A 24,048-nucleotide genomic window follows, 5' to 3' on the forward strand; every position below is an offset into this window, starting at 1 on the left:
ACAAACAGCTTTCACTATACTTACGATCTTTAACAATTTTTAATAAATTATCATATTTTAATACAATTTAAGAACCACATGATTAAAAAAAATTATGCAGGCTATTCTGCCTAGGTCATTAATTCCAGTTCACAAATTACCATATGAGACATTAAAACATTAGGAAATCATATTATTTTGTTAATAAACAATTCTTAAAATATGTATAATTACCTAATTTGTCTTTCCTTCACATTCAATTAAAAATTAAAACTTTTTATCACAGTCAACCTTCTCTATTATCTATCAATACAATATTTGTAACCTTCCCGCACTCAGGACTGGCATTTAATTTATTTATTTCAACTATATTTTGGTTTAATTTCGTATTTCTTTTGTTTTATAATTCATATCAAGATTAATTATAATTATCAACATTAATTTTATCATATATTTTTCATAAATTAATTTTAATTAAAATCTCTGCATAGCATTGGTTCAGATTTCTTGAGTCAGTTTTAAAATTCACTGTATAATTAATGTTTTCTGATATGTAAATGGACTCAAATATTTTTATTTTGAATGTATTATTTTCTTTAAATAAAATAAAAGTTTTTTCAAAATCTTGAGTAGGCTGATTTTTGGTTGCATGCTGTACTAGTGCTGTTTTATTATTAATTATTATTTAATAAATACCTTATTTGAATAATATTCAATAAAAAATATTGATTTTTGTATTTTTTAAATAATAATTCTAAAATTTGTTGTACTACAAACACGGAGAAGGGGTTTCGTTAACAACGGTGAAAATATACATCATTGTTGCTTTGTAATGTTTAGAAATGCCGTTTTACATTGAGTTCTATTTTAATCCGACTAATCTAGTATTCAGAAATTTAAAGGGACAAAGACCTGTTCTGTTCTCCAAGTAATGCTTATTGGGGATCGCCATTTACGTTATCACCCTTTCTATTGCTCACATAAAACCCTAGATAATTAACAATGGCGAACGGAATACCGAAGCCCTGCATTCGTTGCGATAAGTATAATGAACAGTTCAGACCAGAACACAATAACGCAGAAGATTGGGATTCGCATGGTTAGTTAGTGTAAGCCGCAATTATCTGCACCATTGCTAGCCTCGGAGATTCTAAAAGAGAACTCAGACACATTGGTCCAATTCGATTGGATTCCTTTAGAACTGTTCACAGGGTCGTTTAAATAGCGCATGAATATGAAATTCCAAAAAATTATTTTAAGGTGAATAACATATATATTTTTTAAGGGTGCACGGAGAAAAAAAAACATTATCCATAATTAATTTTATCCATAATTAAAATTTTGCTACAATTACTATGGGCGATAATGTACGTGGTGTCACCGATTTTAATGACACTTTTTTTGGTGATGATCAGTCGACAAAATATTAGACATGTGCCCAAGGATCTTGCCAATGAACATTAGAAACCGAGAAAAAAAATGATATTTTTTTTTACATTATATTATCCCAACTTTGGATTGGATATATTCAAAGGTTGTTATATTCTACTTGATTTTTTTTTTTTTATTTCCATGAAGAATAAGAACAAACCATCTTTGATTTTACTAAATTAGTTTAAGACTGCATTTCTCTTACATAGCGACACATTTTGAACATAATAAAACCCTTATAATACTTCTTTTCACTTTTTTCTGCATTTCAGAAGTCCAGTTTCTAGTCATATCTTTTATTCTTGTTTCTCTAAATTCTCACACCTTATTTAATTATTTTTATATTTACTATCCTTCCTTTTTCATTTATATTCATGTACATTATCTTTTAATTTATATTGATGTGTTACCTTCTTAAATGTACTTATTTTAATTACTTTATTATTAATTTTCTATTATAATTTACTTTTCTCTTCATCCCCACTCATTTGGTATATTGTATTTCTTAATCACTTACACATATTCTATCCTATTATTTTATACTTTATTTCTTCTTTGTTTTTCTTCTATGAGTTCTAAATCTATACTTTCTATACTTCTATCGTTTATAAATTTTGAGGTGAAATTATTATTAAAAACAACAGACTGTTACATATTTCAATCTATTTACTTGTTTCGTCAAAACCAACAATGATTATGATAGGTTTCAATGCTAAGGTAATATTTAAATTTTTAATAGCGATAAAAAGCTGATGGCATTGTCAAGGTTAGGTACAAAATTACGATATGCATTTCATAAATCTGTGATTTGACGTAACAACAACCAATTTAAATTTTTACAGGTTTCTAGTTTTCTATTTAACTTTCACAAAAAAGCAAAGAATTAATCAATAATTTCAGAATAGTCTATACTATTTATTTATTTATTTTTGTATATCACAACAATGAACCTCCCTCCATCCTCGTTTTTGAAAAGCTTGAGTTTCAGTTTTTTCTAATTTCTTTTTCTGAATAAGGAATTTGGACATTAGTGGTTGTCGCTCTAAGCCACAAATATATTAATTATAAATATATTAAAAAATAGTACATACAGATATAGTTAGAAAAACAAAGGGCATTACTGATGATGGAGCTATAACTGTTATAATTATTCAGTGAAATATTGCGTTTAATGTTTTATTATTAATTTACCTAAAAACCTAACTATTAATAACCTAAAAAGCAACGATTATCATTAATAATAATAGGGAATATTTTACATTTCCTAACGCGTTGTGTTAAAACTTCTGTATAAAAATGAAGGTTGAATTAAAAATGAATGGCCCTCCATAAAAATTCCAGGAGGGCTGCAATGTTAATAAGCCGGTTAATCTGGAATAGAACAGGTTGGGTTAAAACTCGCGAGGAAATTTATATACCTACATAACATACTGTTTAAAGCCTAATGATTTAAAAATAAATTGTATATTACGTTATAATTCTTTCTTTTTTTTGTTTTACTATAGCTGAAGGAAGAAGGATTTATAGTAATTTTATACCGAACGTATGTATATTGCGTACCCGATGAAGTACTAAAACATTAATTATAACAAAAATTATTAAATTTTAAAAAGTAACATATATAAGTAATTACTACCAAATTTCATCTTCTACTGCGTCTATCAAAGACGTTCAATATTGCTGAAGATTCTTTCGGAAATAGCCTTATATATTTTTGTTTTAACTAAATTAAATTATTAGTACTAAAACATTAATTATAACAAAAATTATTAAATTCTAAAAAGTAACATATTTAAGTAATTGCCACCAAATTTCATCTTCTACTAAGCCTAGTAAAGACGTAAAATCTTGCTGAAGATTGTTTCGGAAATATCCTTATATATTTTTTAAACTAAATTAAATTTCATGAAACCATGTTTTATAATCGGTATCCAGCCTATAACTATCGTATGATTTTTTTATTTATTTATTAACATTTACAACTGTAGGTAAAATATAATAAGTAAATTTGAAGTAAGATCATAATGATATGATACAGTCATGTAGAGAAACTACCCATTAGTAGCACTCTAAAACCATTTTTACAATATTATGTATGGAGACTTCTTCTTTTAAGGCGCCTCGGAGGATGGTCAGGAAAACAAATGAAAGAGAAAGCAAGGAAGTTGGGTGATCTGGTTCCGGCTAGATCGGTTACATAAGGAACATCAAGGTCTTTATAGATGATTTTGTTTGTGACAAAGTAAGGTACATTGAGGATTTTACGAAGGATTATGGATTGTAAGGATTGGATATGAGAGGAATTCGAAAGTTTAACGGAGCTCCAAAGTTCAACTCCATATGTCAAGATAGCCCTTATTTGTCATGTAGATCAGTCTTTTGTAATGAATTGGAAGTTTAGACCGTTGGTCTAGTAAGTGCTGTAATAGTCGGAATCGACGTGCAGTTTCCTGTCTTTTCAGTCTTGTGTGAGGATTTCAGTTTAGAAATAGCAACATCGTACATTATTAAATAATCGTATGTATTTAACGTTAGTATTTGCCTCTTATATTGAAGACCAGTTAGTGTTTTGCCCGATGTATTTTGAAAATCATATATGAAAAATCACGTATCAGTTAACTAACATCACTAAAGATAATTCATTACTTTCATGTACAACAAATGGTGATTTTAATTTATGCGTAAACACACATACGCTCACATGCAGAAATGCTCTCAAAAAATATATTTTTTTATTATTTTTAAAAAATATATATTATGAGCAGCTTCTCTTTCCTATTTCATTCTTGAAATGAAAAGACCGAAATTCTACATTAAAAAATTTATATCACCCAAGTATCATGACTCAAACCGTAGTTTCAAGCTGGCTGGAAAACGTAGTCAGATAAATCTTTCCAGAAGAAATATTTAGCGAGAGTGTATTAACGATCGTGTTTGGAACGTGGTTGTGCGGCAAATGCAGACGCACTAAATAAACTAGGAACCAGCTTCCACCAGTGGTTTTGGCATGCTGCTCGGCCAAACAACCTGTCACCCATTAAGTACCAAATAGGGAGGCCTTTTAAAGATATTGCAAGCTCAATTACTCAGCTATTCATAAACCGAAGAACATAAATCACAACGTATTTAGCTTTTATTTCTAATATAATCTGAGCTAAATTTATTTGAAAATTTACACCTAAAATGCTCAGTGGCATAAATCTCTGTACACTTATTATAACAAATAATTTTATTTTTTATAATTTATTTATTGTTATTTACAACTGTATAAAATCATATACAAATAGTAAATTTGCTATTTGATATAAAATGACATGATATAAACATGTAGAGAATCTACCCATTGATAGAACTCCAAAATAACAAATTAATAAGCAATTATAATACAGACTTACTAGAGAAGAATTATTACCATAAATTTAAGAATATAGTACCATAAATAGGAGCTAAATAAAACTAAAAGATTAAAAATTGAATCAAGTCTGGACAAAGGTGCTTCTATGCCATAATTTGAAGTGGCGATACGGGCGGCTTAACAATGCATAATAATTTAATTTTTATTCAATCATTTATGTAATATTTATATAATATTAGCCCGAAATTATGGTACACAGACTCAAGCATGCTTGTGCAAATATTTTTTTTTTAATGTAACAATATAAATAACAAATAAGTATTTTTATTATTGAATAAATACCCATTCAAAAGATGCACAGACTGATTTATATAATAAAAAAAAATTTATATTTGTGTAATATAAATACAAAACGCTACCAATACTTAGTGATTAATTAAAAAAGTACCTGAAGGAGTATTTCTGGTTAAAAGCCGCAGTAGCGACAAAATAATGCTTTTATGTTATTCTCGTCAAGAAAACGTAGAAAAACAAAGAAATTATCCCCACCATTTGCAAAATGGTCATATTTTTAACACAATAATATACATGTATCATTATAATTTAATTAATACATTATTATAATGTGCATGTATCCTGTTTCATAGAATATCATCTGCGTGAAATATCAATTGTAAAAAGATAGATATCAATATAATATATATAAGATATAAAATCAATATTTTTTCATACTACTAAAAACTAATGGTAAGGCCCAAAAATGATTCAGTTTAATTGTTCAATGATTCTTTTACTTTGTTAATTCCGTTCGTAGACTCCGTAATCGTTAATTTTTTTTCATAAAATTTCATAACAGTTATTGTAAATAATAGATAAAATACTGTTAAAGTCGGGAAAGATATGTTGCTTCACCATACACGCCCAAGCATGCATAATCATTTTTAATTTTCATAAACATGAGATACACATTCATAAGTCATTCGTTCAGCCACTGCTTATTCCTAACTTGTGAAAAATATTCCATAAATAAAAGGACATACATATTTTACTTTAAATGATAGAAAATGCACGTTACAGACATGAAAATGTTAAAAAAAAAACAATCAATTTCTAATAGGTATGGATGCGTGAAAGATATAAAAATTGATCGAAAAAATGTACACACTATTGCCCTTTTTTTCGCTATAATATTGTTTATATTGTGGTATACCTTGCAAACATTATGATCGTATAACGAGTAAGAAAACAAACAAAAACTTGTGGAAAATACATCAATATCATTGGTGCACCATTAAGATTCCTTATTAATTTATTTTTTAACATTATTATTATTATTATGGCACTACACTGCCACCAAGAACCTGGGCCTCTTCCACAACAGCCAACCAATCTACACGTTCTCTTGCTTTATCCTTCCTTCTGCCAACCTTCAAGAGCTTCAAACTACACGTTCTCTTGCTTTATCCTTCCTTCTGCCAACCTTCAAGAGCTTCAAATCCTCTTCCACATCGTCCAGTCATCTGATCCGGGGACGTCCTCTTTTCCGTTTTCCATCTGGTTTACCATAAATCATCGTTTTGGGTATCCTTTCATCGGGCATCCTCTCAACGTGTCCTAACCATCTTATTCTTGCTCTTTTAATTAACGCCACGATCCTAGGTTCCCAATACAGATTTATCAGTTCCTCAATCCTTCTTCTTCTCCAAAATCCATTCTCCGAGATTTCCACCCAAATAACTTTCTCTCCCAGGAGTTTAGAATCTGTTCTGCTTTTCTTGTGAAGGGCTTCTCCCCCATGGATCACAACTGGCCTTACGGTGGTTTTGTAAATGGCCACTCTCATCCTTTTAGAGAGAACTCTAAAATTCAGTATTTTCTGCAGTGAGAAATAACGTCTATTTCCTGCTGCTATCCTGGCCTCTATTTCGCTCTCTACTTTGTTATCATCTGTAACCAGGCTTCTCAGGTACTTAAACTGGTTTACAGAACTGTGGTCTCTGAACGTCACTTTGCTATTCTCTTTCTTATCCTCTTTCTTGAGCTTTTCATGTACACCGTTTTGTCTTCATTCACCTTAAGGCCCAATTCATATGATTGTTCTTCGAATTCCTAGAATGTTCCTTTTTTTAATTACAAGAACTAAATACATTCGTGAGAATTAATGACATCTAAAATTTAACATAAATGGTCGGAAGGTAATTTTTAATTTTTTTTCTAGAATATTATTACGACTATTAATATTAGTTAGATTGAAATTTCATAAAAAATATCCTAAATATACAAATTTATAATTTTTATACTATTTTATTTTTTTAACTATGCGTAAAACAAATTGTAATAAATTGATAGAAAATCAATAAGTTTTTAACCATTAAATTTCTAATGGTTCGATTTTTCTCAAATTTAATTTTATTAAATGTTATAGATATTTGTGGAATCTTAGCAATAATGGTATTATCTATACAGTTCAATATAATAATATTTATTTTACTAGGATTCTGTGTTTTATTGTATAGAACTAACCCTTATTGCTAAAATTATAGGTGTATCTCAAAATAACCGCAAAGAACTGAGACAGTGATTTATCATTTACAAAACCCTTTATTGAATACTTGAGGGTTTCTTCTTTTTTTTTTTATTTTGTGGCAAATGTAGTGTGTTCCAATTAAAATAAAAATCGTTAAGAAGAAATTAATTTGTTTGTTAAAAAATATTTTACAAATTATTTTGGAAATAAATATTAAAAAAAAAAAATGTTTTAAAACATTTTAAAATATAACAATTTATAGAAAAATAAAATGTAATTGAAATAAACATTAATAGTTTTTTTTCTGTTTTGTTCAGGCAACACAATACTATTGAAATTCAAACATTTAATGCTTTCGTCTAAATTATTCATGTTGATATAAAATAATTTTTACGTGATTGAATTTACAAAATTTTATCTAGTTGCTGGAAACACACACCTTAAAAAATATATATAGAAATACGTACAAATAAAATAAACGAAAAAATAACTATTACTGTTTGCAACACAATAATCAAAATTAAAAAAAAAAATTCGAAACATTTATTACAGATGAAATTAAATTCATAAATAAATGAAATAAACTGTAGATACCCCTATAAAATACTTGTTTTAGTACTTAGACATGTTTTTTGTATAATAATACAAGTAACAGCGTACATCTTAAATATATCCCGTTAAGCAGTTCCCAGTTTATTTCATATTCAGTAGCAATGAAGCAGTGTAAGCTTTAACATTTTGTGAATTATTCATACGGGCCAATATAGTATCATTCTCAACTACTTTACTTTAAAATTTTCAGTTTACCGCTACTTAAAATATTCCACAATAAGTCATGGTGCAAACGTAAGGAGAGTAAATATAGAATCTCCATATTTCAGAAACGGAAAATAACTATCAATTTTTATTTCAAAACAGTTTCAATTAAAAAATTAACTTTTACAGGCTCAAAAAAGAAGCCTATTAAAATACTGCTAAAACTTTTTTTATTTCTATTATCTTTTAATTTTAATAAACTAGGTTTATCGTCTTTTAAATTTCGAAAATGTGTAATGAGAGTCGATATCCTCCATTATTTGTTCTGGATTTAAATAATCTGATTATAATTTAATATATTATTAATTAAAGACACATTTATGGTATTTAACAATAAATAAAATGCCAATGAGAGGCAGATTAGGAAAACGAATAATAGTAAAAATAAAACAAAATTTTAAATAAAACTAATATTTGGTTTTTAAACTATTTTTCTTAACAAGTTGCGAATTATAAATCAAAATACCTTCCTCCTAAGTTTAACAAAAAATGTGTTTTCTCCTTATTGGAATTTATATAAATTCAGATAAAATAAGAATCTTCATTCTTGAAGTGATTTTCAAAATATTAATCAACTTTTTATGTGAAATAAACATGTTATTGGGGACGATTTTGGTTTAATTATCGATAGTTTTTCAATTTAATCACTAATGTCATATTCATTCCTTACATTAATTTTTTTATTATTTTATTCACCAATTGTATCTAAAACTCAATTGATTATAAGGATTTAAAAATAGTAAATCATTTTATATTAGAAACAGGGAAATAAATCTTTATATTTATATGAAGAATATTTCTTTTTATAATTCATAACGTATTTTTTTTTGGATAGTTTCTTTGTTTTTTTTTTTGTTTTGTAATTTTAACCATATCTATAATTTTGTAGAAAATTATGAATATAGTTATTTGAAAGGCAACAAAATTCTATTTCATTAATCTCAATATTGAAATATTTTTTGGAAACAAAAAATAAGTTTTTAACAAAGAGTAGTAATAGCTATCTATCTAAGTCTTTAAAATTTATTGCATAAATAAATTACCTCTTTTATGACATTTTGTTAAATATTGATTTTTATAAAAAAATAATTAGTACTGAATTCTCAGCAATAAATTATTATTACTATATCAGTTTAGCTATGGTTCATATTTAATTCAAAATTACATTTTTATGGCTCCATAAAAAATTAAGTGTTCTTATATAACCTGAGTTGAAGAAAACTTCAAAAGAAATAATATACAAAATTAATATACATAAGAGAAAAACAAAAGGAAGTGAATCTTGAAATTATAATTGTGGTACCACAATTAAAATATCAAAAGTTCACCAGATAATGGCAATTACCAATTACATTTTTACGTAATTGTTCTTTTTACCCTAGTAATTATAACATAATCACAACTAATTTTAATCGTTATTTAAATCGGTATTTATTTTAAATACTTGAAACAAAAATGGAAAAAAAAATTTCTTTAAAATAGCTCCAAAATATGAATATGATATACAGTTTAAGATTGTGCACTGATCTATCGATTTATATTAACATGTAATGTTTTATTTATATATTTTTTGAAGATCCTGAAAAAAATATATAAAATCGATTTTATGATTACATATCGATTCATTTTAAGTTTTAGGACTTCTGCTCATAAGAAATATTTTCAAACAAATGAATTAACATATGAAATAAATTACAAGATTTGTAATTACAATTACTTAGCATCAAGGAATAGCTGTAATTGAGGATCACAATTACTTCAGAGTAACTGTTCTTAAAAATCACTAATTTTTGATGTTTTGGACCAGTTAACGGCCATCGTAGTGTAATATATAGTCCAACTTAAACATGTAATTGAAAACGTAATTACTCATGTCATTCCTCCCCAACAGTGATCCACACCAAGTACCGATTTTTTTCAAATGCTTAATGTTTCGGTGTCAAAAACATTGAAATTTCTACTATAATAATATTAGAAACGATATCCAAATTCGGTTGAGTTTAAACTGATTTAAAAATAATTATTTTAGAGCCACTCTTCTTCATTTTCTTCGTGTCTATTATGAAGTTTTTATCTCTTTTATTAATATATGATTATACATGTACCGAGGAAAATATCGCTCCTATTTTTTTGTTTTAAAATTTGTACTTATATACCACCGATTTAGGGGCTTATGCAAAACTAGATGTTAATTATATAACATTATTTTAACACCTAACTTAGCCTATTCTCAGAATATAATTACTTTATCCTAGGGTTGTCTAAAGATGCTTAAACGAATATTATTTAATCGACTCAAAATTAATAAAAATCAAAGGCTTTCATAGTCAACCCTTTAGTGAATACCTGAGGGTTTCTTCTTTTTTTTTTATTTTGTGGCAAATGTAGTATGTTCCAATTAAAATAAAAATTGTTGAGATGAAATTAATTTTTTTGTTAAAAATTATTTTACAAAGTATTTTGGAAGTAAATATAAAAAAAAAATATTTTGAAACATTTTAAAATAGAACAATATATCGAAAATTAAAATTATTATTTTCATTTCTTGAATTTATTATTTATTAATTAAAATAATTATTATTCTCATTTGAACATTAATAGTTATTTTCATTTCTATTTTGTTCAGGCAAACAACAATATTAAAATTCAAACATTTAATGCTTTCGTCTAAATTATTTATGGTGATATAAAATAATTTTTACATGATTGAATTTATAAAATTTTACCTAGTTGCTGGAAACACACACATTAAAAAATATATATAGAAATACGTACAAATAAAATAAACGAAAAAATAACTATTACTGTTTGCAACACAATAATCAAAATTAAAAAAAAATCGAAACATTTATTACAGATGAAATTAAATTCATAAATAAATGAAATAAAATGTAGATAGCCCTATAAAATACTTATTTTAGTACTTAGACATCTTTTATGCAATACAGGTAAATTCGGTTGAGTTTAAACTGATTTAAAAATTATTATTTTAGAGCCATTCTTCTTCATTTTCTTCGTCCCTATAATGAAGTTTTTATCTCTTTTATTAATATTTGATTATACATGTACCTTCACAGTCAAACATGATATCTAACATTTATTTTAAATTCAATTTTAAGATGTCACCAGATGATTTAAAAGAAATTTGTATTCTTAAGAGAATAACTCTGTTAATTAGATTAATGTGAGTTACTGTTGGTTGAATGTAAATCATTGTAATAAACAAACATTTTACTATTGTAATTTTTTTTACACCTTTTTTTACGACGAGTGCCACACAATTTTTTATCTCAAATTGTCAATCATTATTAGATTTTCAAACTTTTCTTCCGTGAATAAGAAATGAAATGAGCTAAATATATTGACGTTGTCTTTTCTTAGTTGATCATAAGTAATTAGTAACACTTTTAATGGTCTGTTACTAAATATTGAGTAATATTTAAGACGGTCAAAGTAGACCTCAAAAGAAACCAGAAAATCTTTCTGTTCCTTTTGGGATCTAACACTGCTTTAAATAAAGATAAAGTCCTAATCAGACTAATTTAAAAAATATAGTTGAAAATGCATTTAATATTTTTTAGAGCTTATTTTTATTCTTTATTAATTATTAATATTAAGACACCTTATATTAACAGTCATTAAATTTTATATCAAATAATATTCATCAATTTATCTTATAGTGATTATTTTAAAATTTTGTTAAGACTTAAAAGAATGGGTCTGACTTAAATTAGCTTTCATATTCAGTGTGAGTTTTGCATCAATACCATGTAGTTTATTGTTTAATTATTAACAATGGTAAATGTTCTTTAAATATCCTTCTATCTCTAATGAAAAGAAAACTAAAAAGAAGCAGGGTGAGTAATTAAAACTACCTAACTGAGCTTGTCTATTCCTGGCAAGTCATTATTTTGTATCTAGTCTACTGAAAAAAGGAAAACAGCTATTTTTTAAAGCGAAACATTAATTTTTAGAAATTAAAAGTGGTTTTTATTTAAAATTAAGGTTTTATTGCAGGTCGGCACAAAATATAATTTGTTTACCATGGGTCTGGTAATCAGGTTACGTGGAGTATTCCAAACATCGAGAAGGCTGAGTGCTCCTGAAATCTTTTCAGGACAAAAAAAAAACCTAACATCCTTCAAACTGCTTGGCAACATAATTTTTAATTAATTATAATTGAGTGAGCATTCTTTCTTCCACTCATTGCTAGAATACACGAAATACAAACATTGTAAGAAATTAGAGAATAAGGAAATAGTGGAAGGAAAAATCCTCAATTAATTTGAATTGAAAAGAAAACTTCCCAGAAAATTTTAAAAGCAAAATTTTTTTTCAGATTACTTTGGATAAAGTTTGATCGAATTAGTGCAACTGCAGATTAAACAGCAGTCTTTCGGTACACCGTATTTAAATCTTTTTCTTACTTATTGTTTGTGAGTGGGTTAGGCTCTGTGTTACTAACACCAAGGTCCTGGATTCGAACCCGGCTGTGTTAGATAATTATTTATACTGGTATTGAAGCCGTAAGTCAACCCTGTAGGATCAGAAGCCCTCCTGCCTCAGCTCTATAAAGTTTGTACCCTTAACTAAGGAAAACCTGCTGGCTGAGGGTGACCTTGAACAAATAACCTTACTGAATAACCATATATCTAAAAAACAGTACTTCCTTAGCAAGTTCTAAAATCCTACATCTTCACATTATTACTATTATTATAGTAAGTGAAAATTATTACTTTTTTTTTATTTAAAAATAATGATTTAAGGTATTTACATTAATATTCATTTCAGGTGCCCTATCGAAGTTGTCATTCAAATAATTCTAGTTACGTCAAAAAATCATAGGATACATTACGGTTGTTCTTTATTAAAATAAGTTAAATTAAAATTTAACGGAGCAACGGTAGCAGCGTGGCAACGCGCCTGTCTACTAACCCAAGGGTTATGAGTTCAAGTCCCCGGCCCTACTAGAGTTTTTTCAAGCATAACATACAATACTCTCAGAGTCTCCCACCAGGCATTTGTGAGGCCCGTTAAACTATGGGTGGCACTCACAAAAAATAGGCGTAGGAGTTACGAACCCACCCTATGAAAACCATGTCTAGAAATGCGGGATGTATTTCCCTAGTACTTACGCGCGCGGCCTTGGACCTCCACGGTCTGTCACGCCAATAATAATAATAATAATAATAAATTTAAATTAATTATGTTATATATAACCTCGAGATCTTTTTAGATTATTAGGCAGTATTTAATTATTGTTTTTATATGCACGTTAATTAGAAAATGGTGTATTGTAATTAGTAGAAAATGATATACATCTGAAATAAGACAAAAAAAAAAAGGTTATTTACATATATATTAACTTGTTTGAGACTGGTTTGTTTTAACAATTATAATAAAACATATCCATAAAGTCTCAATATGTTTATTTTCTCATAACTCCTACGTTTGGGAAATTCCGGCCACTCTCAAGGATATCTTCCGAGATATTTTGCGTTTGTCAAAACATATATTAGTCAATCAAACTATTTTTATCCACTATTTCACTTATTCATATTTTATTCAATTTACAACTATTACAACCTTATTGATCATCTTATCAACAATCTAGGTTGATAGACAAATATATATTTTGACAAAGGAAGAATAGGTTGCAAATATTCAATGATATTGTTAGCTGTGATAATAAAAATTACCCATTGTAAGTTAGATGAAGTAAGAAGGTAAGGTTTTAGCCTTTCACATTAAATGCTTTAAGTATGGAATATTTTTTTCGTATGTAGAAGTTTTTAAACAAGCAAAAAGGCTAGTAAAGATCTCATTATTAAAAACTAAAATAAGTATTTGATAATTAGTCGAGTTTTTACAGACAGGAGTTTTAATTAATCAATAAAACAACTTTTTGTAAACTAGCATTGTTTAGTTTCTTTATTTTGAATATATTTTTAAAAGGATCGAAACCAATATGATGATGAAGACTGTTAAATCTACTAGACTATAACAATCAAGGCCTATAGTGCTATAAAAACTTTATATTAAGATGCACAATCAATAAGAAAATTTATGTCATGATTCAGTTTTCTATTATTGGTACGTTTCCCTCTCCAATAATGGTATTTGGTAGCTTTTTCTGGTGAAAAAAACTGATGTAAGATAAAATATATAATAATTTATTTTCGATGGTATATAAACTTAATTAACTTCTCACAAAAGTATTGAAAAGTAAACAATGAGCATAAAATAGTTTTATATATTTTTATTAAAGTGCTAACTACTTGTGCGTCTACCCTAATATAATACATCAAAAAAACGTTGAAAGTGAGGAGGCACACCCATCCATATTTCTTTCTTTCTGTTATAGGAAAATACAGCTTTTTTTTTTTTTTTGTCATCTGTTCTTGTTCCCCCTACTTTACTTTCTTCCTCAGAATGTCAATACAGTAAGGGTAAATAAATTGAAAGCCCCAGCCAGCTAGCTGGAGCAGAGAGACAATCCAACTCCTGAAGAAGTGTGGAATTAATTATTCATAGGTTCAATCTTAGATTGGAGTGGATTTATTGGTCTTATAAAGACTTATTACAATACAAGATAGCGAAAAGGGCTTAACATTGTTAACTATATGTATAAATAATACAATTTTTTAAATCCATTTTCACAAAAATTAGATTTTTATGTTGCAATGGGAGTGAGATATATAAATCCAATAATGTTAAGCCTTTACATCCATGCATTTACTAGCATTAAACTAAATTTATATTACAAACATTGAATTCAAAATACTTCTTTAATTATAATATATGATTTTATGTTATAACATGCGATTATATGTTATGAACCTTACAGAGTTATCATAATTCCATAATCACTTATTGTTATTAATGAGAAAAGTTGACTCACATAGAAGTACAGAACATAATTGCATAAAATCATCATCGAAGAATTCATTTTAGGGACAAATTAGGGACATTCAAAATAATTTTATAAATAAATATATCATTATATGACTTATATTATTGAAACAGTTAAAATTGCATCTTAGAAAATATTTTTTCATTTCAATTCAATACATAATAAACTTTATTTAGTCTTCTGACTAGAAAAGCTAAAAATTAAAAATAAACTCTGTACCGCTACGACCCATGAAGGGTCAGTGGATAACAGTACTTTGTGAGGTTACTAGACCAACGGTTGTACAAGGAGGTGATTTGTTCAGAATCAGGCTCGACCGCCAGATTTTTACCCAATAAAGGGTACCCAATTTATGAGACTGGGTCCACCCCAGGAGGCCTCTCTAGAACCTACAGGGTTGACTAACGGCTATACTGTAACATAAAAAAATTTTCTGCCTAGTCGGATTCGAACCCGGGTCATTGGAGTTACTAGCATCGCGTTTTACCACGGTGCCACCGCGCTCCTGTTAAAGTAAAATAACATAAATTAATTATACGTAAAAAGTTAAATTTGTATGATAAATAATGAATAAATCATATAATTAGATACTAAAACCTTAGACTTAAAAATAATTACTACCAGTCCTACAATACGTCCAATACTAGCCTATAAATTATTCTGCAAAATTCAAAAGGAAATTCCAATCCACCTAGAGTCCCATGACCTCTAGCAGTAATAAATAATTCTAGTTGTGTGAAACCTTCACAATTTTAGTCCAATCCAATTCTTCGTTCCATATTCCTTTTAAATAGTGACCCTAAGTAGCCACTATTAGTGGAGTATCCATTATTCATACTGTTAATACAATTGGAACCGATGAGGCAAATTTATTAAATGAAGCAATGAACTCATCAGTAACGTAACGATACTCCCACAAAATGTATCGTAATGGTATCGAAAAATGAAAATTACTCAGTAAGGGTTAAAATACCCGATACCATTGAACTTGACAATGTTGAAGATTTTCTCTGCTGGTAGCTGATAAGACAAGTTGGAGAAACAGTTTTCCTCACCCTACTCACGTTCCACGGTATAAGGGGAATGAGTTTAAATTCCAGGAGTGAATTTTACTCAATAAAACTATATCTATACTATATAATATACACTATATAAAATATACCATTTCTTCAATAATACTGAAATTAATATGCTGAAACATTTGACTTTTATATCATAAAATAGCGTTCATAAAATATCAAAAAACCATAAAATTGAAAACACATTTCCTACAAAAAAATAATAATTATTATGAAAATATATTACATTAATGAAATATAAGCATGCATATTTCTTTTTAGTTAAATAATTTCAAATGATCGAAATCGTATTTACCATTTGGTAATCACTTGTCTTGGTTTTTATGATTGGATTAAGAAGAAGGGAATTAATACAACTCACTTCACAAGTTCTAAACATTTAATTTCTAATCAATTTGCGTTAATTAAACAATGTTGAATGTTTTACTGACAGTTGCACTATGTAGTGGACTGTTTTTCATAGTCAGTATTGAAGAGAACTCTATCCGTCATATTCCCAATTATGCGACATGCAATTACAATTTTATTTTTATTTAATTCGTTATTTTGTTTGGCAAAGTTTCGACCTAGGGGATACCTTTAATGTAACTTTAAATAGACAGTTTTAATTTATTCATCATGTTGTAAATAAATTTTCAAAATTATTATTTATTCTTTTCTATTGAGTAATACTCAATAGACTACATTCTGCCATATTTTTAGACCATGACAATATGGATCATAGAGCTCATTCACACCAGATTTACAAATATATAAATTAAACGATAACAAAATAAGAAATATAAGAGAGAAAAAATAAATAAAATAAAAATAAAAATAAATAAATAAAAAACAAAAGTAAAATAATATCTTAAGCCCACCTTAAGTTATATATTTAGCTCATTAATGTTGTTAGGTTTTTCTAATCATTTACTTAAGCCATACACCAAGAAATATTAGCATCATTTACTTTTTATTTATATCAAGAAATATTGCCCAGTTCGTTGCATTCATACATTTATTGTGGTCTCAGAATACTTTTTTTTTTTTTTTAATTTCAATTTAAACATGTTAGATATGTTAAAGTATAAAAAAAAAAAACGACATTAGCTTCTGTAATATTAAATTTGTAAAAAAGAAAACAATTAAAACCTGCCTAGTTAAACACAAATCGTCTTCACCTCTTAGGTTTGCCAAATCGATTGTAATGTCTTGTAGAAGAATCTAGTAAAATGAATTCTATCTGAGAGGAAAAAGTTCTTAAATCCCAACTGCACTGAGTCACGTATAGCATTCAACCCCAATGAATTCGATTCTATTACAGAGACAAAGCTACGGTTGAAGCTGGCGTAAACGTGATTGTTGTAATCCGAAACGATTGTAAGCTCTGCAAAGGAAAAAAAAAACAAGGAAAAAGCAGAATTTAAACTGCAAAGATTTTCTGTAATGCAAGATACTCGATGGAAAGCAATTTATATCCGGATTGTTAAGAATGGTTGAACGTTTATCTTTTATATGATATTAAAGTATATATTTATATTTTTTCGTTTTTTGTAGCTACCTGCATTCACCCTCGTATTCAATCCTTACAATCCAAAATCCTTCCTAAAATTCTCAATGCTCCTTACTGTGTCATAAATAAAATCATACATAAAGACCTTAATATTCCCTATTTAACTGATCTAGCTCGAACCAGATATCACTCCTTCCATTATAAACTCTAACCACTCAAACCCCTTAGTTGCTAATCTTGCATCCTTTTCCATTCCTGACAATCCTCCGAGGCGTCTGAAAAGAAGATGGCCACGAGACCAGCTAATGTAAAATGTCATTAGAGTGCTACCAATGGGTAGTTTCTCTACACGCCTGTAGTAACACTCCAATGTAACTTAGATCAGATTTACTAAATGTATTATAATGTACTGTTGTAAATGGCAATAAATAAATATTTTAAAAAAACCTGCATTCACCAAGGTAGGTTTCCTGTTTTGTTTATTATTTTCATTTATTCTTGACTTTTATCCTTATTCCGTCTTTTAGTGCGTACTATATTTTTATATTTCTTTTTCATCTACTTATTTTATTTGTTATTATTCCCTTTTCCATTAATTGTATAATACTTTTTTTGTAATCCTTGTTTATATATACTTTTCACTGTACATTTTATTTCCTTTAATTTACCTTATCCATTGTCATATAAATTTTCACATATTTTAAATCATAATTAGACACATTTTAGTTTACTATTAATTCATATTATCTATTTTCTCACTTTTTATCTTATTTTAGTGTTTGTATCATTTTGTCCTGATTTGTACCGTGTGAAACGTTGGTTCACCTTAAATAGTTTAATTACTATTTTTTATTAGTTTCTTCTTTATCGGTTTTTTTTTTCATTGACCGCACCCGGACAATCTTCTATTTTTCATATTTGACAATCGGTCTATCAACGATTTTCCAATAGATCTTCCAAACACATCTTAGGATAATTTCTATATTAATGATATCTATATTAATCGATAAAAAATAATTAAAAACTAAAATCATTACCGCTACAACCCATGAAGGGTCAGGGTTCAATCAATACTTTGTAAGGAAGTACTGTGTACTAGACCAATGGTTGTACAAGGAGGTGATTTGGTCAGAATCACGCTCGACCGCCCGATTATTACCCAATTAAGGGTACCCAAATTAGGAGGCTCAAAGGACACTAGGAGGGCTCCAGACCCACAGGAGTTGACTCACGGCTTTCTACCCAGCCGGGTCCTTGGAGTTAGTAGCCTCGCGCCTTAATATTTGAAATATATCTTAAGCCCAAAAAAGTCTGTTATACTTTTATAACACCCTTTATTACTTTATTATTTATGATTTTATAACATTAATTTTTCTTCTCATACTGTTATCATATTATATTTTAACGTTGATGAATTTTTTACTACACTAGTTTTTTATACAAGAGTCGTACTTAAACGTAATGAGCTTCGCCAATGTTTCTGATTTATTTCATGCTAATGTTTTTGTTGAGTAATTAATGCGTTTTATTTTAGTTTAACAGACAGATTATAGTTTAACAAAATTAGGTAGTAAATAGGTAAATGAGTGGGTTAATCTAATTTTTTAAAACATTATACTATCAGGATGTCTATCCGACGTGAGAAAAAAATAAAATGAAAAATCCAGGAGATTCTAAAAAATAAATAAATATAATAATGAAATAACTGTCATTATAAGTTAAATAATAGTGATATATGGAAACATATGTCTGCGTTCATCGTTTTTCCCTAAAAAAAATATTTGATGTTACTACGAGACCCAACAGAATATCGTTCATTTGTATTAAACTGATTCCAAAAGTTATTTATCGTGACATAAAGTTTAATACAATCATACAAATATGTGTGTGTTTAATGCCCGCAAGTTAAAAAGTTACTGAGGAAACAGAACATTTTTACTCTGGAATGACAAGCAAGACATATTTATCACATACTTAAACTATAAAATTAGTTATGACAGATATAAATCCAAACCATAGCCATTTCCTGAATATATCTGTTGGTATGTTCTAAAAATCCTGGTGAAGTAATATTATTTATGTCGATTAATCGGTTTTACAGTCTACATGAAAATTTTTATGTAACCTACCTTGGCGTTTATATTATTAGTCATTATATTTTTTATTTAAAAAATTGTCATTTTTACAGGGAAAATTTTTCCATTGAGCCTTGCTTCTGTTATATGAGTTTATCTATGGGTTAAATTTGGTATTTCGAGCATTTAATCAAACTAATACTAAAAATATGTATTTGGAATAAAGAACGTATAACTGGATCTTAAATCAAACTGAGTTAATGTAGCAATTTCTGAATATTGGTAATTCCATATAAGTTTTAAAAATCCTGGTAAAGTTCTTGTTTGTTAATAGCTTTTAAAACTATGTTTAAAGTTTTGTTAGTGACGCATTAGTTTGTTTATGTTATTAGAGGTTATATTTTTTATTAAAACTTGTGTAATTGTTTTCTATTACTCCGTTTTTTCGTTGAACTATAATTTTGTTAGGTCCATACAGATGTAGGTAAGTTGGTATTTGTTTAAATTTATTGTGACTAAATCTTAAAATTATAAATATAAAAATACGTAGTTAGAATAAAGATAGTGTACTAAAGACCTTACTGAAAATCTTAAACCAGACTAAGTTGATGCAGTTCATATAATTTGAGAGAAAAAATATTTCAAATATGAACAGATTCATTCAGTTAGAATCAGTAGTTAGATCAGATTAGTAGATAGAATAAAGACATTGTAAGACCTTATACTATACTAATTTGGGGTAGTTCATATAATATCAGAGAAATAATATTTCAAATACGTACAGATCCGTTCAGTTAGAATTAGTAGTTTGATCAGATTAGCAGTCAGAATAAAGATACTGTACTTAAGATCTTAAACCAGACTAAGTTGATGCAGTTCATATAATTTCTGAGAAAAAGTATTTCTGATATGAACAGATTCATACAGTTAGAATCAGTAGTTAGATCAGATTAGTAGATAGAATAAAGACATTGTAAGACCTTAAACCATACTTATTTGGGGTAGTTCATATAATATCAGAGAAATAATATTTCAAATACGTACAGATTCGTTCAGTTAGAATTAGTAGTTTGATCAGATTAGCAGTCAGAATAAAGATACTGTACTTAAGATCTTAAACCAGACTAAGTTGATGTAGTTCATATAATTTAAGATAAAAAGTATTTCAAATATGTACAGATTCAAACAAAATTACTCGTTAAACCCATCTAACTGCTTTAATTTTCATCAGATGAACCAGTCTTCACACATTTGTTTTTACAATTTCCAAAATAGGCCATCACACATTACTCTTGACAGTAGTTTTAATTTAAGTAACACAGTCTTTTGAAACAATCTTAAACAGACGACCAGAATGAGCTCGAAACAAAGATGTGTCTGATTATCAGTTCCCTTCTAAGCCATAACTGTATCATTTTGTAGTATCTAATATCATTCTAGATTCAATTATCTCAGTTCTTTGGGATTGTAATTTATGTATTCCTATAAATCATTTCTCACTAAAAATATACTTAAAAAAACAACAACTTAATGTTAAATTCTACTAATAAGAAGTACGATATTTTTTACTTTTAATGTTCTAAACATCACGAAGTAAAAATCACAGCGTGAAATACAATATATTTGAAGTTATTACATGTACATTTTATTTTAAATAGTATTCCACTGAAATTATATGAACTATATTAACTTAGTTTGGTTTATGGTCTTAAGATGTATTTGCAATAAATTAAAACAAATACTAACTTAATCCTATATCCATAGGTGACTTAACAGAATTAAGATTCGACGAAAAAGTGTATTGAAAAAAATTGCAAATGTTTTAATAAAAAATATAACGACCAATAACATTAGCACATTCGTACGGAGCTAAAACAACTCATCATATAGACTTAACAGCTACTAACAGATAAGGACTTCATAACTTACACGGACATACCAACATTCAGGAAATGCGTATACCTTAGACTCACTGCTCTTTCATAACTAAGTATATAGTTTAAGCACCAGATAAAGATATTTTGATTGCCATTTCAGCTTAAAATTGTTTTGTTTTGCACACTTAATCTGTTTAAACAATTAGTACAAAGATAGCTCTACGGCAGGAGGAAAAGACTTGTACGGAAACCACCAAGAAACTGTAAGTGATGAATATTACATTTAATCCCAAGAAAACCGACTGTATAATTACTTCCTTTCAGAAGAACAAGCATCCACTCCTCAAAGTCTAGTCGCTAAAGCACCCTCAGGCAGTGTAATATACCAAGATGTTACCCTTGACGATCTCCTGACACTATTATTATTTATAACCTTACCTTGCCTTTAGACAATACATCGATTTCTTCTCGAAGGATCCTCTTCCATCTGTTAGGGTTTTCACTAATACACGCTTGGAGGTTCTCTGGTAAATCTGCCAGACTTTCCCTTTTATCTTGTGTCGATAACAGTCTTCCTGCAGGAAAAGATCGATAGACACTCCTCCAGCTAACATCTTTATCGCCTCATGAGACACTATTCTGTATGGCCGCAGTCTAAATGAGGTGTCAGATTGAACTTTCTCCCAAGCCTTATACCAAGGCTTAACGCTCGCTGGGTCGTATCACTTCTCCTTGTATCCTGAGAGTAATAGGGTGGTTCTTGTCTGTCGTTCCCCTTAAGAGTATGGCTTGAGTCTTGGCAGCAGCTATCTTCAACTTCTTCTTCTCGCATTGTGTTGGACGCCACTACTATGGTAAGGTCATCTACATAAGCTGTGGCAGGAACCGCTCCTCTTCAAGCACCCCTAAAAACTCGTCAAAGACCAATTTCCACTGAGTAGGACCAAGGACAGAGCCCTGTGGGCAACCTCTTTCCATGGTATCTTTTATTTCATAGAAGTTACCTCGTATTTTTACCGTTCTGTTCTCAAGGTAAATCTTTAAGAGATCGTAAATAAAAGTTGCTCGGGGTCTCATATTTTTGCAATTGCTGGAGAACGCTCGGCCAACACACGCTATCAAAGGCGGAAGATATCTCAAACAGGAGGAGCATAATATACTTCTCCGCCCTCTCTTCAACGTCACGGCTCACTCTCAGCAAGGCGTCTGCGGTTCCTCTGTCTTTAGTGGATCCGCAATGGTGTGGGAGGCTTGCTCTTGAGAAGACTGGTGGTAGGTTAGTGACTATCATGGTTTCCAACACTTTGCTTATTACGGGGAGGAGGTATGTGGCCCTATGAGACTTGGCTAACTGCTTATCCTAACCTCTTCCTTTGTAAATGAGCTTGACCTCAGCAATTTTCCAGCTTCTTGGAAATTATTCCTTATCCCTCTTTATCCAGACGTTCATTGAACACCGCTAACAGCCTTTCTTCAATGTAGGTGATGCTAGGGTTTAACATTACCACGTCAATCATGTCTTAATCAGGAGCACGACCAGTCCTTTGCTTAGCTATAGCAACACGGAAATCCCAAATGTCCCACAGTGGGCACAAATTCGGATGTATCGAATCAGGTGGATATATCGTTGCGTGCCTTATGAATCTATCGTCTTCATTATCTTGGGATGGTTCATCCCTTGGGTAAGTTTCCTCGATGAACATTTTACACGCCTCGTTCAGAGTAGATAAGAAAAAACAAAGATGGTTAGGACTAAGATTTACTGGCTTAATCACCTGCTAACATACCTAAACTTTCTCTCCTTCTCAAATTGCTAATCCTTAAAAGTATACTTAAATTGGCCCTTCTCTACGGAGTACCTATGCTGGCTAACATAGTACCCAGAACATCTAAGAAATATCAACAGTTTCAGAATAGAATCCTGAGGCGTATTGTGAAGCATTCTTTTTCACAAAGAGTGAAAACTGACTACATTCATACGACACTTTGACTACCGACAGTGACAAGATTCATTTCACGGAGAAACATTAAATTATTTGATATCCTCCAACATTACACAAACCATTATTCTAGACAATAACACCAATAGGACGCCCATAAATGTGGCAAATCAGACAGCATACAAAAGAACGTTTTTCCCAACTATATTCTCAAACCATCCTTAAAATGCACGAAATGCGATAAAATGAAGAATTGATAAATTCAATCTCTCTTACTATCCCCTCTTTCTCTACACATTCGTGGAGTTAATAATCAATAATACTAAAATAAAGAAAAGGGACATTATTGTTCAAGCATGAATGGGCTCACTTTTTCTCGATTTCATAAATATATTTTTTTTAATATATTATACAAGAATACTTGTTTTACTAGCTGTTAAAAAAAGTAACATAGAAGATTCTAAAAAAAATAAAATAAAAGATGTTATTTTTAAAATACTTTACTTAAAGTACACACAGATTACTAAATATAAATTTTGAAGCTAAAATTACAGAATGTATTAA

The 24,048-nt window shown here is 28.9% G+C and overlaps 1 protein-coding gene across 1 annotated transcript; it reads right to left on the bottom strand.

Annotated features, from left to right (window-relative positions):
* Positions 1-6,281: 6,281 nt before the first annotated feature.
* LOC136795214 (uncharacterized) lies at positions 6,282-22,376 on the bottom strand. Its single transcript, XM_067045049.1, has 3 exons — positions 22,241-22,376; positions 21,983-22,119; positions 6,282-6,806 (listed from the first exon to the last, which is right to left on the bottom strand). Exons 1-3 carry the CDS (start codon positions 22,374-22,376, stop codon positions 6,282-6,284), a joined length of 798 nt encoding a protein of 265 aa, XP_066901150.1.
* Between the last annotated feature and the right edge of the window lie 1,672 nt (positions 22,377-24,048).

This window comes from Halyomorpha halys, unplaced genomic scaffold (genome assembly GCF_000696795.3).
Source record: "Halyomorpha halys isolate HHAL.00 unplaced genomic scaffold, Hhal_1.1 Scaffold118.1, whole genome shotgun sequence".
Lineage (NCBI taxonomy): Eukaryota > Metazoa > Arthropoda > Insecta > Hemiptera > Pentatomidae > Halyomorpha > Halyomorpha halys.